Source organism: Anabrus simplex, chromosome 1, assembly GCF_040414725.1.
Source record: "Anabrus simplex isolate iqAnaSimp1 chromosome 1, ASM4041472v1, whole genome shotgun sequence".
Classification (NCBI taxonomy): Eukaryota; Metazoa; Arthropoda; class Insecta; order Orthoptera; family Tettigoniidae; genus Anabrus; species Anabrus simplex.
This window is the reverse complement of record NC_090265.1, coordinates 902,429,531-902,446,581: the sequence shown is the minus strand read 5'-3', so window position 1 is coordinate 902,446,581 and position 17,051 is coordinate 902,429,531. Positions and strand designations below refer to the sequence as shown.

The window sequence follows — 17,051 nt, the reverse complement described above, 5'->3', positions numbered from 1 at the left end:
ATGCAACTTTTTCAATTATGTTTTTTTCTTTATCTTCAAAGTTTTCTAAGGAAATTGGTGTGTTCATTAAAATTCCTATTATACATGATCATTCAGGACCCACCAACACACTTATTTTCGAGTTGGAAGAGGCAGCACTCATTTTAACGTGTAAGAAGTTTTGCAGTACTATATGCTATCTTTATCTAATGCAAATTAAATATAAATTCACACTTTAACAAGAAAAGTCACGTCGTATTATATCGGAAACAATAATTAACACAAATTATAACAGTGCACTTTTGAGCGCGGTGGAAAGAAGGGACAGAACTGCTCAGCACCAACGTTTTAAGTATTCGTTACCACTTTACATTGTGGTAACATGACGAGAGAACGTACGAGGGTACATCTCAGTGTAGGGGGAAGAAGGGCTTTGTTGGCGCAGGCGCAGTAATACTTGCGTAGATGTTAGAAGAGATTCAACGCGTATCCACTGCCTGGAGTTGGTAACAGTAGTGGTGGGTTGCGACTGGAATCGCGAAGAGTCGATTCCATATGTTTGGGAAATTGGGTACCCGATTCCGGAATCGATTCCGAGGAACTAATGGCACCATCTACGATGCAGATACGTCAACACGTGCAGCACGATTGTGTTCTGTAATGCGAGTTCGTTTTCGTTTATAACCAGGTCACTTTACAAGCCATGCCTGCTCTCATTGTAGTGTCCTGGAGTTATATACTGTAATGCGACTGTAATTTGATAAGAATATGTGATTCTTTGTTTGAAACTAATCAAATTGTATGGATTGTAAACAGATCAAAACTTGTACGGGGATTATGACATAATACAGGGCCTCTCAAACGCCCAAAATCTCACGCGTGCAGAGGAAGGCGCAAGAGCTCCGTGCACTGTGCATCGGTGCCGCTCGGTGCCGCTCGGTATGGCTCGGATCAACACTTCGTCTCTGGGCTACTCGGCTATGCTCGGCTCTACTCGGCTATACTCGGCTCAACTCAGCCCGGATTTGGAGCGCTACGGCGCAAGTGGGGGAGAGGGAGACAGGCGGAGCGAGCGAGACAGGCGTGAGGAAAGAGAGAGACAGCGCTATTGCTCCAAATCGAGGAGTGGGGGGTCTGCACTCTGGTCAACCAAGCCAAGTCGTCTTTTGCACCGTGCACAGTGCATGCACCACGCGCATGCATCCTGAGAGGCCCTGACATAATATAACACTACTATTTCATCAGAATGTAAGTGTAATAAAGAGATAACCTTAACTAATCTTAAGCAGTGATGAAAACAAAAATAGTAATTCTGACAGTTTCTCAAAATAATAATATATTCACTGACTGACAGAGCAAATGCAACACCAAGGAGGAGTGGTTCGAAAGGGATGAAAGTTGGGGAAAAAAACAGAGACGGCACGGACGAATAATTTATGTTTATTTCAAACCGATATGCAGGTTACACAATGCGCACGGCATCGACTCAGTAGGATGTAGGACCACCGCGAGCGGCGATGCACGCAGAAACACGTCGAGGTACAGAGTCAATAAGAGTGCGGATGGTGTCCTGAGGGATGGTTCTCCATTCTCTGTCAACCATTTGCCACAGTTGGTCGTCCGTACGAGGCTGGGGCAGAGTTTGCAAACGGCGTCCAATGAGATCCCACACGTGTTCGATTGGTGAGAGATCCGGAGAGTACGCTGGCCACGGAAGCATCTGTACACCTCGTAGAGCCTGTTGAGAGATGCGAGCAGTGTGTGGGCGGGCATTATCCTGCTGAAACAGAGCATTGGGCAGCCCCTGAAGGTACGGGAGTGCCACCGGCCGCAGCACATGCTGCACGTAGCGGTGGGAATTTAACGTGCCTTGAATACGCACTAGAGGTGACGTGGAATCATACGCAATAGCGCCCCAAACCATGATGCCGCGTTGTCTAGCGGTAGGGCGCTCCACAGTTACTGCCGGATTTGACCTTTCTCCACGCCGACGCCACACTCGTCTGCGGTGACTATCACTGACAGAACAGAAGCGTGACTCATCGGAGAACACGACGTTCCGCCATTCCCTCATCCAAGTCCAAGTCGCTCTAGCCCGGCACCATGCCAGGCGTGCACGTCTATGCTGTGGAGTCAATGGTAGTCTTCTGAGCGGACGCCGGGAGTGCAGGCCTCCTTCAACCAATCGACGGGAAATTGTTCTGGTCGATATTGGAACAGCCAGGGTGTCTTGCACATGCTGAAGAATGGCGGTTGACGTGGCGTGCGGGGCTGCCACCGCTTGGCGGCGGATGCGCCGATCCTCGCGTGCTGACGTCACTCGGGCTGCGCCTGGACCCCTCGCCCGTGCCACATGTCCCTGCGCCAACCATCTTCGCCACAGGCGCTGCACCGTGGACACATCCCTATGGGTATCGGCTGCGATTTGACGAAGCGACCAACCTGGCCTTCTCAGCCCGATCACCATACCCCTCGTAAAGTCGTCTGTCTGCTGGAAATGCCTCCGTTGACGGCGGCCTGGCATTCTTAGCTATACACGTGTCCTATGGCACACGACAACACGTTCTACAATGACTGTTGGCTGAGAAATCACGGTACGAAGTGGGCCATTCGCCAACGCCGTGTCCCATTTATCGTTCGCTACGTGCGCAGCACAGCGGCGCATTTCACATCATGAGCATACCTCAGTGACGTCAGTCTACCCTGCAATTGGCATAAAGTTCTGACCACTCCTTCTTGGTGTTGCATTTGCTCTGTCAGTGTAGCAGTACGGTAGTATGAAACCTTCTTCTTTTTTTCTACCAATTTTCTCACACCTGTGGAGTCGCGGGTGCGAACTGCATCTCTCATGTTGATTTGGCCCTGTTCTACAACCTGATGCCGTTCCTTACGCCAACCCTATGTGGAGGGATGTAATCACTATTGCGTGTTCCTGTAGTTTTTTTTTTTTTTGCTAGGGGCTTTACGTCGCACCGACACAGATAGGTCTTATGGCGACGATGGGATAGGAAAGGCCTAGGAGTTGGAAGGAAGCGGCCGTGGCCTTAATTAAGGTACAGCCCCAGCATTTGTCTGGTGTGAAAATGGGAAACCACGGAAAACCATCTTCAGGGCTGCCGATAATGGGATTCGAACCTACTATCTCCCGGATGCAAACCCCGGTGTGTTCCTGTAGTGGTTGGTAGTGTAGTGTGTTTGAATATGAAGAGGAAATTGTTGGGACAAACACAAACACCCAGTCTTCAGGCCAAACTAACTAATGAGAGGCGATTAAAATCCCCCACCCGGTCGTGGATTGAACCCGAGACCCTCTGAATCGAAGGCCTCAACGCTGACCATTCAGCCAATGAGTCGGACAGTAGCACAAAATGCTCATTGCAAATTAAATGTAACGGAAGACGTGCTACGAAACAAGTTGTGTGCTTATTAAAAATGTGGCTTAATTCCACAGACTGTATACGTTTATACTACTATAGATATTTGAAAAACACACGAGAAAAATACAGTATAGGCATAAATAACGATGTCGATTGCTACATCCAGTGTCGAAATGTGTAATGTGATTTCCAGACTACGAGGATAAATAGTTAATTCATTATTATGTGGCATAATTCATTCATGAAAACCAATGAGACATTTCACTGCATACAAAAGAAATAGTAAATAATGCACGTTCGAATTTGCCCCACGTATATACGAAAGACTCACTCTAGTGAGTGCGCCCAGCACACTCTAGTGAGGTCATCGGGAACCGATTCCTCGTATGCGACTTCGGAGACGTAGGAACCGATTCTCGCGATTCCAGGCGTCATTCGCGCACATCGCTAGGTAAGAGTCTCTCTCTCAGCTTTGGCGATGGGTATCGACTGCAATATAGTTTTCGCGACACGTCCCGGCGAAGAAACAAATATATTAATATTAAAGATTACGAGATTTTTATATTTTCAAACTGTTACTAGTGGTAACAGTGGATACTAGCACGCTTCGCCACTGGGTTCTAACGTGCCGAAACAATATGTTAATACATCGTATGGCCGACTACCGTGTAGAGGCATTTTGATTTGATGTTACTTAGGCTGTCTGCGTGTCAATTTCGACGTTCGGTTTTACTTTGCCAGGTGGCTGAGACACTGATCTCGTTTGGGCGATCTGTGAGTGAATTTTAATTAATTTTGTCGGTACTAAATGATTCACCAGAGATCCGTACGACATGTAGTGCCGAGTAGACCTCTTTCCGCCCTTTAAAATTCAGACCCTTTGCCAGGTTCTTGGGATCCGGACGCAAACACTCCCTCACTAATCTACACAGGGAGCTGAAGATGATAGTTACCAACTAGCGTGGTAAAAGAAATTCCATCCGGCTTCTTGGCTGAATGGTCAGCGTCGCTGCCTTCGTTTCAGAGGGACCTGAGTTCGATTCCCGATCGGGACGAGGATTTTTAGTCGCTTCTAGTTAATCCCTCTGCCTCTGGGACTGGCTGTTTAGTGTTTGCATATTTCCTAATATAGTATACCTAGATAAACGCCACATAACCAACCACCTAGTTTGTGTGGTGTTGCTGTCATATTTGAACGCAAACAAGACTTCTCAACATACCAAGTTGTTTATGTTGACAATGGGGATAGTTCAGTAATTGTGATCTAGGAAATGCTGCAAAATATGCGCACCGAAAGCTAGGAGCGTACGAGGGTAATTCGTATGTTACAGCATGGTTTACCGATCTTTTCCTGGAGAGTCAAAACGATTTCATGATCTATGAATGGAAGAATATTCGAGTGAAAGGGAGATGAGTCGAGTAGACTGTTGTTGACATTCGAAGCAAAGGAAGAACTTAACATTTCACGTGACGTCTAGTGGTAGTATGGGAAGGGGAGTAGACTGAAGAAAGCTTGAAGATTACAAGTACGCTGGTGATGAGTAAAAGCGAGATGTTCATCCACTGTGAAAGCTTAAAATATGCATGCAACATGCACTATATAATGTCTACAACATAGCCACTATAATTAAGCACAATTAAAACTATAATCTTCTTTTGGTACAATGAACAACTACCAGCATTTGCAAATTTATTTCAGGCAAATTCATACGTTTGTCGCAAATATGATTCTTTTATCGACAAGAAAACTGACAGGAAAACCTTAAACCAACAGATATACCGACATAAATTCAGGTTTACCGGACTATTGTATAATGTAGTCATTAATATCAGAGGAGTTTGTTTTCTATACCGACCTCACGGCGTCAAAATTCTCGTACTAGTTTCAGCATTTACCCAGGTACCCCTTCTGGTAAGATTGCAAATCTAGCAGGCTCCCTTTAAACTCAGCATCATAAATAGGAGCTTTAAGGAAGAGTTTAATAATATACAGTTTGCATGTCATTATTTAATTATTTTAATACTGTAGTAGTATTCGTATTACCAAGGAATTAGCGAACACTTCAAGCACAATAAGCTAACGTGCCTTCTTTGTGGAGGAGATGAAACTACTTATATTGTCGTACTCCATGCTTATAGTTTGTGCAATATGGTGCAATGCATGGGCCATACACGTAACGTGTCTTAAATTAAGATAGAATATCTTAACTGCTTTCCCGTCCTTCCCAGTTTATGGAGCCGCATCACTAAGAAGCAGGATACAGTAACTGTCCTTATTTAAATTTCGTCACAAGATACCTGAAATTAAAATAGGGTTAAAAAGTGATTGAATATTAACATGAAAAGGAAGTTCGCATTCCATTAAGACAATTGTCACTACGCAATCCATCACCAAAGAAGTTCGCAATCGTAGAGTTATTTGCATGTCGCACTTTACTACACACAAGATGGGGTTTCTAGGTTCATCCACACTTACCTTACCGACAGTCAGATTTGCGATATATCGACCTCAGAATCGGTTGTTGCATCGATAGACGTTCATATACAGGATGAAGCGTAATTCGCGCACTCGGGCGTCGCAGCGCGACTCCTCACATGCCAGCAATGAAAAAATGTCTCTTACAAAATTTCGTCCTGCGAGTATATCCGGTAGAAAACGGACGTTGAAGAGTAGCAATCTGGCAACACTGTAAGCATATGTAGGGTAACTACCGCTGTCAGCGCGTTCTGGCCGTGCTGTACACTTGGTGCAGTGGGTAGAGTTTTTGGTGGGCATGCAGGAGATCGATGGTTCGATCCTGGGTTGAGGCGCATTTTTTATTTGCTAATTTCCATCTGACATTACCTACTGTAATACAGCAAGACACCGTTTCTGAGGTTACATGTATCCTATATTTACAACATTTTGTAACGCTGAAACAACAAATACCTGGTTAGACTAATAAGAAATAGACAACTGAAACAAATGACCAGTCATAGGACAGAATAACTACACAAACAATATCACTTTCGATATGCTAAAGATGATAGCACAGTACAGTAACACAACGTCTACCTTGTCATTTACATACTAAATGTATAATAATAATGTTATTTGTTTCACGTCCCACGAACTACCTTTTTTAAGGTTTTCGGAGATGCCACCATACTACATGTAATATGCTCGCGCAGATGTAGCACATTAGCACTAATATTGTCCATATTAAATTCACGCCCACGACGTGGAAAGGGCGCCTTTCAAAGCTGACCAATGAAAACGATTGTTCGTCCATTTCTAGGATCGTATTATGTAAGTGCAAATGGTTTCTAGAGGACCCGCTGCAATCGCTGTTGACGATTAAGATGCCAGATACCATACCACCTGGACTAGATTTACGAAATAAAAAACATACGCCTCAACCCAGGATCGACCACTCGACCTCCTGCAAGCTATCCCAAAACTCTATCCACTGCACCAACTGTTCAGTACGACTAACGGCTGCTGACAGAGGTAGTTACCCTAGATGTGGTTACAGCGTTGCCAGATTGCTACTCTTCAACGTCGTTTTTCTGCCGGATATACTGGCAAGACGAAATTTTGTAAGAGACATTTTTTTATTGCTGGCATGTGAGGAGTCGCGCTGCGACGCCCGAGTGAGCGAATTACGCTTCACCCTGTATAATATTTGAGTCTCCCAGATTCTCGCGAGTTTTGTCTGTGACCTGATTAGTGAAGTTACACAATTATTTAATGAGTCTGAGCTAGGTTTCTGCAATTTTAACTTTATTAATACAAAAAGAACACGGTTTCTCATTTTCATATTAGATTTCCCGAAAAAATAATTTTAAAATAGTAAATTCCAAAGATTGTTTGTCGCAAATATGTCAAGATTTGCATACAGTGCATAACAGTCTTGTTTGTACACCAACTTATTGCTACGAAGTATCAGTTAAACTTTTGTATACAATTATTTTGTTGTATTGTATTGCCCATATCGTAATACACACTAATAAACAATGTAAATAATAATAAAACAGATCTGTGATCTTACAGTTTAACACAAATACAAGCAATGTACTAAAGCCGGGCGTTTCATCGTGCAACAATCTTGTTTGTACACTAACAGAAGAAAATGAAAAATACTTGTTACTTTGGCTTTAATACCCCGATAAGTATCCTCTGGCCTTCAGATCTGCCTTGCACCTTCACTGCATGGAATGAACCAGTTTCTCACATCTTTTTTGGGTCGGTTTTACCCCATTCTTCGTTGACTATACTTCTTAACTGTTCAAGTGATTGAGGTTTCCTTGCATGAACCCTTTCTTTTAGATAGACCCACAAATGTTCTATGGGGTTCAAGTCAGGGGATTGGGCAGGAGTTCGCATTTGCGTTGGTACGTTCCATATCAGCCACTGCTTGCAAATATCAGCTGTGTACTTGGGGCCGTTGTCTTTCTGAAAAATGTAGCGAGGCCCCAACCCCGTTTTTACTGCATTCCGTTTGACATTGTTCTTTAAAATGTTTAAATAACCCCATCTGTCCATGATGCTATTGATGATTTCGACATCCCCCACTCCACAAGACGACATGTACCCCCAAATCATAATTTATCCACTCCATGTTTTACGGTGGGTAGCGTATTTGCAGGTTTATTGGCTGTATTTACTTTTCTCCACACATAACTGTTTCCTTCCGAGCCGTATAGACATATTTTGGACTCATTTGACCAAATGACTTTGTTCCAGAACGTACAATCCTCGTTTTCATACTCTCTGCAGAATTTAATTCTAGCTTGTCGATTTTCCTTAGTGACAAACGGCCTTTTCCGTGGTCGTCTACCGTGATACTCATATTTCCACAGTGCCCCACGAAGTCTGACTTGACATTTTCTTCTTCGTACTTCCTTCCAGCATTACGCGGATCTTAGGTGCACTTAATTGTAGATTCTGTTTTACTAGTTTCACAATATAACGTTCATCTCGTTTATTCAGTATCTTTTCTTTTACTGTTGTTGGCAAATTCCTTGTCGTTACTCTATATTTGAATTTCTTCAACACACACAGTGTATTGTGGAATGCGGTTTATTTACTATGCGTCCAATTTCACTCAGAGAATACCCTTGTAATCCGAGAGATACAATCACATTTTTAGTTCGTCATTTAACTCTGTTCTTTTACTCATTATGTAACACACGGGCTGGTGCACTAACTGCGAACTTATACACGCTAGGTAACTAGGAGTGTTCCCGAGCAAATACGAGGTAGTGGACGTGTACAAACAAGACTGTTGCATGCAAATAAGCCACTACACAACACATTTCACTCCTATTCTGTCAAAATGATGTGCCGAGACTTTTGATCACTAACATCAAGTTCTCATCCTGCATTGGTTATGTACTGTTTATAAATTATGAGGACATTGTACACCCTACTTAGCAGATATAAACAAGACTGTTATGCACTGTATATCGGAAGATATATTTCTGCAAGGTTGATGTATATGGGACGTCGTTCTTGGTATATTTTTCAGGAACCCTGCATTGTTCATTTTTTTCTAGTGGCGTGTAAGCTCTTACCAAAGCATCACATAAATCCATAAAAAATATCTTAGATGCTGGAGTAATGATGAACCTTTGGACCTCTTGTGAATTGCACAACTTCTTTTTGCTATGCAAAATTGGTGACATACCGGTCAGTTTGAAATATTTTTGAGCATGTGATCTGCAAACATAATATACAGTGCTTGATGTTTTTTTTTTCCTTATTTCAAAAACATTTTTTCTTATGAACGGTTAGGCCTACTAATTGGTTGTTATAAAAATAACGGACATAACCTACATTCTTCGCAGCCACCTCGGGTTAAGGCAGTCGAATGCTATTATATTCCTTGTTTTAGCCAAATGCGGTAACTTGATGGAGATTGAAGCCAGTGTAGCACGTTTTCATCCTTAAATGCTGAGTGCACATTGAATCCGTATTTGTTTCGTACGGACAGGTACGACCGTAATCGTACGTATGAACGTATCGTACGTATCGTAGAACTGAGTTGATCAATGAAATATACCCGAAAAGGGAAGAATGAGGGAAATTCCATCATACCTGGAAGATAATAACCAAACTCGAATAAAATCACTTCGCATTATCATCACAAAGCATGCGAATTTACAGTACTTGAGTGTTACTTAAATTTGTAGTTACGGAAATTCGAGCCCTAGTAATAATGCAAAATGTAACTTGTAAACTTTTCTTTGTATGTATGCGTGTAGAAATGTGCATCACTTCAAGTGTAAATAAAACAAACTTAGCAGGCATACCGTATCAATTTCTTCAGAGATTTCCTTCCATGAATTGCGTTGGTAGTCACGCAAGTGATATTTACAGTCACTTTGATCCTGCAAGCATTTTCGTTCGTATATTAACCTTATGAACTTTTCAAACATCCATATTGCTGGGAGTTCGTACGTAAAGATCCGGTAAATCCCAGCAAGTTGGGAACGTGATCGGATGTCGTATATAAACGCGCGTGTACGTATACGCACGGCTATGTCATGCGCAGAGTTCGAGCCCACATAGCATTACTAGCGTCGGGATTGTTCGTTCGCGCGTTCGTACGATGTAATTTTGTACGAATACGGATCCAAATGTGCGCTCAGCCTAAGCTATAATAATGTGTAGTATGATAACTGTTTACCATACAGATTCCCATGCGCACTTTTAACAGATACTGTGTTACTCTACTTACGTATTTCAATTCCTGGTGCATTTTCTCAATCAAAGAAACTCGTGACTACCGTTGTGACAATTGCATATCACCAGATAACAGTACTAGCCGAAGAGACATGGTTTGCTTTGGAGAATGTCAAGAATAAGGACCATTTGAAAGACATAACCACCAGATTTAAGCATTAAATAAAGCCCTACTGGAAGAAGTGAATACTGAGAGAAGAATGTCTATATTCCAACAACCCCCTCTATCAAACTAGTCTGATCTACAGAAGATGGAAGTAATCGAACTAAGGACTTAGGACAGTGTCAGCTTTATTCAGAAAAATCTGGAAACAGTTTGTCATGCTGAACAATGTAATGCAAGATCTTGTAATAGCTATCATGACTTATTAGCAGTTTTAAGAAGTCCGATAATATACAGTATAATTAGGAGTTTTTTACACTAAATTAAAAATCTTGAATTTAACAGATGAGCTTTAGTTTAGCCTATTTGAATTTATTATTATTATTATTATTATTATTATTATTATTATTATTATTATTATTATTTACTTCGTCCATTGTTGGCAGTGTATAAAAGTATTTTAACACAAAAAATTAATGATGTTTGCCATAAATCATACTTTTTATACCTATATCATTGTGGAAAGGCCAGCCGGTAATTTAGTTTCGTTCCTTTAGTGTTCGCGAGTAGGGTTGCCTTAATAGAAAAATTTAAAACCAGGGCATTGTTGCAGTTTAAGGATCTAAAACAAGGATATACTGTAGTGGTCATTATAAATAAACATTTATCATAATAACATTGGTGTGTTAGTATCAACTTCATTTGGTGACAATAACATCTGTATTACTACATGTGTACTTTTCAAAGCCATGAGCAGAAGATAGGAACTTGGTTTGGTTTTCATTTAGCCTGTGAAACTTGCTACAATTTCACATTTCATGTTGAATTGTTGGCTGCTTGTAGCATTTGCATTTACAGATGTTGGTGCTAACCTGTTCCTGTCTTCTGTCCAAAGGGCAGACGTAAGAGAAAACATCTCTACATTTGCATTATATTCAGGAATAGAAAAAAAAAAAAAGCTACAGGTTTGAGCTTTTCAGAATACTATTTCCCCGGAATACATTTATGACAGAGAAATTTCTTGGACTTAATGTTCTCAGACTCTTCAAACTTTGTCTTAAAAAAAAAATCATCCAATTTGTAAGTTGTAGTTTCTTGCATCCATTTCATTGATTTTTCAATGTTTTCTCATGAAAGTGCAGCCTTTAACAGTGGGGTATCCGGTTGAAAAGTAATATATGATCAAAGCTGAACCTTTGCTAGCAATGTCTTTCAGATTTCGTGGCAAAAAAGTTCCCAAATTGATTTTCAAAACTGGAATTTTGTTTTTTCGGCCTAGAGTTATTCTTACTGTATTGTCCGTGAAATCTATGGCGTATAACAATCCTACGTGAGAAGTTATCGGTGATCCTCAACTCAGAAGACTTCTAATGAGAAAAGTGCTAATTGGCATCATACTGACCTTTGACCTGTGTACATAAATGAAAATGTGATTTGGAGGTATTGGGAATTAATAAAGCAATGCAAGTATCTTTTCCTAAGAATTAAGTTTACTATATGTCTCAGTTTTACTGACTGATCCTGGTATCATGGCCAGTTTATAAATTGTTCTAGTCTCAGATTTAAATAAATTAAATATAACTGCAGAAATGGAACAGCAAGCCGCCAGCTGGTTTCAGTGTTACCAGTTTAATGACTTTGTCTGTAACTGATTTTAAAGAAATGTACTGACAATATAATTTATCCATTTTAACTCATTTATATAATAGCTCACTTCTTACTGGAAGTTTTCCTGAAATATTAAAGCTCTCTAAAGTCATTCCAGTACACAAAAAAGGGCCCAAGCAATTAGATAACTATCGACCAATTACTTTTCCTACTGGCATTTCAAAAAAAGTTGAAAACAATTATGTATAATAGACTAGTAAGTTTGACAAAAAGTAGTAATGTGGTATCATTTCACAGCATGGATTCAGGGCTGGGATGTCAACACAGATGGCCATTTATGAATGTATTAATAGTATATTAAAACTAATGGACAACAACATAAATGTAACTGATATATATGCCTGGATTTGTCACAGGCTTTTGACATTGCAAATCATAAAATCATTCTTGCAAAAGTAAATCAACATGGTATTAGGGTTGTAGGTAATAAATGGATTGAATAGTTTCTAGTTACCCAGAAACAAATTGTTAGCTTAAAATACAATGGCAGTGGAAACACTCCACATAATGAGCAGTTATATCTGATGAGGGTACCATGAAATTTGGAATTCCACAGCGGTCATTCCTGGGCCGTCTTCTTTTTCTTTACTATATAAATGACATAACACAGAATATTGATTCATATGAGATTTTGTTTGCAGATGATGCCACACTTTTAATGAAAGTTAAAACAAATGAGGCTATGCAGCAGCCTGCCGATCCTGTTGCAGAACAACTATCTGATTGGTCTTGAAACAACCGTCTAATAATAAATTATGGAAAAACAGTATCACTTAATTTCCATACTGCTCAGAACAGGAAACCTGCAACTCCAAATATAATTGTAAATGACCACCAAATAGAAAACAAGCTAGAAACAAAATTTTTAGGGATTTGGATTCAGCATGAGCTCAAGTGGAATAAACATATGCAATGTTTAAATTCAAAACTGAATACGATGTGTTTTGCTTTATGTATTTTGAAATCTTGTACAAGCATGATAACATTAAGAAACACATACTTTGCTTATTTCCGTGCACACTTAAAGTAGGGAGTAATATTTTGGGGTATGTTGTCAGATGTTTTAAGTACTTCCAGGATTCAAAATAGTGCACTTAGAATTATGACGAATGTTGTAGCTGGAGTATCTTGCTGGCCTCTATTTAAGACTTCAAACATCCTCCCATTGCCTTGTATCTATATCTATGAAAGTATTCTTGTTTCTTTAAAAGAATTTAAAGAATAAAGACAGTTACCGTTACCTAAAAAGGAATAGCTGCATTCATGACCGTAACACAACGCACAAACAAATACAAGTACATATTAAAAGTGAACATTTCATTTTGGAATCAAATTATGCAATAAACTACCACAGGAAATTAAATTTGTCCCCCAAATAAAAACATTTGAAAGATTATTAAAGGCATATCTGGCATACCATTGTTTTTATTCTTTGGAGTAATATCTAAATAGGTCATAAAGTTTATTCAGTACTGTAATTACAAGATTAGAATATAAAATGTACATAGCGATTTGTTGTACGGAATGCTTGATTTGTTCATAATGAGGTACTTGTTGTACATAGTGATTTTTTTTTTATATCATAGAGCTTTAAGATTTCTCTGATATCAAAATGTACTATGTATACATATATTTGAATTGATGGAAGTATATATATATTCCTCTACTCCAGCATTTTTTCATTGGCAAAATAAGTGGAACTATTGTATTACTTTAATTAAATATGAACAATTTAGCACCTGTGTAATGACATAGGTCTACCATTTGGTCGTTAGTGACAGGAATAACATTTTATTCATTGAATATCTTTATAATTTAGTGAATTTTCGTTGTGGCATAAGGAGTTCTCCACAAAATCAGTTGGCAATGCTGATTGCTGATGGGCATTCAGTTTTAATTATAATGTAAATTTTTTTGATAGTAATGTGATGGCAAAAGGCTTTTTTGTTTTGGCTTTTCTACTCTTATTGAAAGAGTATTTTTTAATTATGACAATGTATAGTCTGAAGGAAGAGCTAAAAGACAGGATCCACAGTGAAAGGTCTAGTCATGTGAAAAATAAACATTGAACTTGACTGTAGTGAATTTTATGACGTGTTCAAGAATGACAAACCCTTTCTAAAAAAAGGGAATCCATATTAGTAAAAAGTGCGAATGGTATTGATCACACTCTGATAGCTAGGTTTCTGCTGTAAGTTAGTTTCTTGTGTAGTAAAATATGTACCTTTTTGTATAATTGTTCTTAACCACACTTAATATTTTGTAATAAGTTCTCCCAAGTAGGCCTTAACACAGTGTTGCAACTGAGGCATAGATTACATTGGCAGGCTATGCCACAGTTTTTACAAAGTGTCCCAGTTTGAGATGAAATTGGTAAGAGCAGACACAAATTCAGAACAAATAAAAATCAAATCACCATGGTTTCATATGACCTGTAGAGATAAGCACTGAGGATTGCCTATTTGCCTAGAAATGTATTCAAATCCTCTCTGCTATTCCCTGTAGTAACCAAAAATTTCTATGTACTGCTGCCTGCAGCCCAAATTTGTGGACTCAGAAACTTATGGAAAAGGAGGATTTAATCATCAAAAGTTTAATGATATCCTTTAAATGCTACCGGACTATGAACTTAGGATGTACAGAAGAAGATTAAATGGGGATCTGCATAATAGTAGTAATATCTATAAAAGGTCATTTTGATATCTGTATGAAGTAAATTTTTGTAACATTCCTTATCGAGTATGTCCTGAATATTTTACTGTTGTAAGAAACAAATGTATAAAGCTAAGTGTTTCTATAGCCAGCACCTTGTTATTGAATACATATTATATGGTACTGATAATCATATGATGATTTGATATTGTGTGGTTGACTTCATTGAATATACCATACAATTCATAAATGTGTTCTAGTTCATACAAATATTAGTTGGAATTTCCGGGAAGCTTTGGATTCAGTGCGTGATTGATCCTAGTGGAAACCTGTGTCAGATAATCAAATATACTGCATCTTTTTTGCATGCAGAATTTTCTTTATTACCTTTGTAAGTATAGGAAGAGAAGAAAAGGAAGGAAATATTTTGCTGTATTTGACATGTAAAGAATTCTTGGTTATCTCGTTCTCCTATTTTCCCTATCGCTCTGTATCTTATTGGACCTACAATATTCTTCTGTGAGTAATATTTCTTTTTTTTTTTTTTCTTCTGTCCTCTCTCAGATCTCTCCCACCACCCGTGTATTGTCCTCCTCCCCTCCAGGTGTATTAGTACTCAACCCCACTACCATTCCCCCACTCCTGCATTCTGTCCACACCCCCACTTGTTGATGTGCTACCTCTCATGCAGTAGATGTGACATACTGTTCGAGGAGTAATCTTTGTTTACAGGCTTATTGATCCATCCACTGCCACTCTTATTCATAATATGGTTTGTTGTTCATAGTTTGATTGTCGCACAAAGTAAAATCATTTCAGATTTTTTCACTTATTTGTGTGAAAAGAGCACACAGTTTATGAACTCCATTATTCCCCTTGAAAAAATGTGCAAGTTACTGCTCTTAATGTTGCAGTTTTCCTTCTATTATTTTCCATTGTTCTTCAATTAACTTATTTCTTATAGAATTACATTCTTATACTTTTTAATTTACTTTCAACATATTTTTGCTAACAAACAACAAAGTTCTTCCTCTTTTGTTGATGTAGTTTTCTGTTCATTTATAACAAATGAATGGCATTAAGAATCTTTTACAATCCCTGTTTAGAGAGGGTAAGTGTACTAATGATTGGCAGGAACCAGTATATGACCAATTATAACAACTTAATGTGGTGCTATATCAATATGCTTTATATATATTTCCAGATCAGTAAAGTCCTATTTATACCTGTATGTTTGCTAGTATTTAATCTGCAGGCCTTAGGGTTGAGCAGCAGTCACTTGGTAAGCCGAGGCCCTTTGGGGTTGTGTAGTGCCATGGGGTTTGGTTTGGTTTGGTTTGCAGGTGTTGTTCCTCATATACCTTCAGACTGCTATAAAATATTTAAAAGTAATATAGTTATAAAAATGCTGTCCTTATTACTTTTATTTCTGATCATTTACTAGTGCAAGAGTAGTCAATGTATAGAAGAAAATTGTCTTTCATTGGTGTTTAAGCAAACAGGAAAATTGCCGCTATATTTCTTGAATCTGCTGTTCGGGCTTCTAATCCAAGTAATTCAAATCCCTATTCTTTAGACATAAATTGAGGGAACTGTGTTTTCTTAGGTCTTTAATTTCAGTAATTAAAAGTAAATGTACAATTTATGGTCCTTAAATGGTCATTTACTGAAGCGTTTACCCCACTTCAATACAAACTTCTATCTTCCTTGAAGAAATACATCAAGAACATGTATCAGCAATGAGTTAGGTTAAAATTGATGCTATTTGCTATGTACTTCAGAGAAATAATCAAATATGGGTGACCTCTGGAGAGTGATTATTTTCAAAACACCTATTCACCCTTTAGAAATGATTTGCTTTCTTCATTAGTGGTCTTCATTTATTCTCTAGTAGGTATAGTCTTTGTATAACTATGAACTTAGTAGCCAAGTTTATTATGCAGTATATGTATAAATATTGATTTCTATTTAAATTGGAATATCTTTCAAAAATGTGCATTGATATGGTATACATTTTATTTGAAAACTGACCTCTTTTTGTTTACATATTACCTTGTTATTTGTATATGAGAGGAGAGAGGGAACACTGAGAATATGAATGTGTTGCTTCACATTACAGCAGCCGGAACGAGAGGCAGTGGCGGGCCAGTTGCCATGACGACGGCACAGCCAGCATTCAACATGGCCGCCACCACCACGGCGACAACAGCCGCAGCCGCGGTCGCCACACCAGCTTCGGACATCCACCAGCAGCAGGTAGGGGGTGGTGGAGGTGGAGGGGGCAGAGGAGGCAGCCAACAGCGGGCTCAGGCTCAGCAACAGCAGCAAAGCGAGGGACAGGGGCAGGCTCAGTCCGGGGGGCTCAGTTCTACACCAAATGTGACGGTGGTGAGCAGTCCAGCTCAAGTAGCAGCCGTAGTAGCAGCAGCTGCGGCCGCAGCCAATTCAGTCTCCATCACTGCAGTGCCTTTGCACTCCTTGCAACAGGTGGGAATACCTGCTTTCTTGGTTTTACTGATCTGAATCATTATTAGATTTTAAAATT

At 39.4% G+C, this 17,051-nt stretch overlaps 1 protein-coding gene across 5 annotated transcripts in view; it reads left to right on the top strand.

Annotated features, from left to right (window-relative positions):
- Positions 1-17,051, top strand: part of Rfx (regulatory transcription factor Rfx) — a 560,573-nt gene that overhangs the window by 246,718 nt on the left and 296,804 nt on the right. For 4 of the 5 annotated variants that reach the window (XM_067136615.2, XM_067136614.2, XM_067136616.2 and 1 more), the window contains one exon: positions 16,626-16,993. In XM_067136615.2, coding sequence (XP_066992716.1) covers positions 16,661-16,993 — 333 coding nt within the window. In that variant the 5' untranslated portion in view covers positions 16,626-16,660. The remainder of the gene's footprint in view (positions 1-16,625; positions 16,994-17,051) is intronic. The other variant, XM_067136617.2, reaches the window with a different exon arrangement.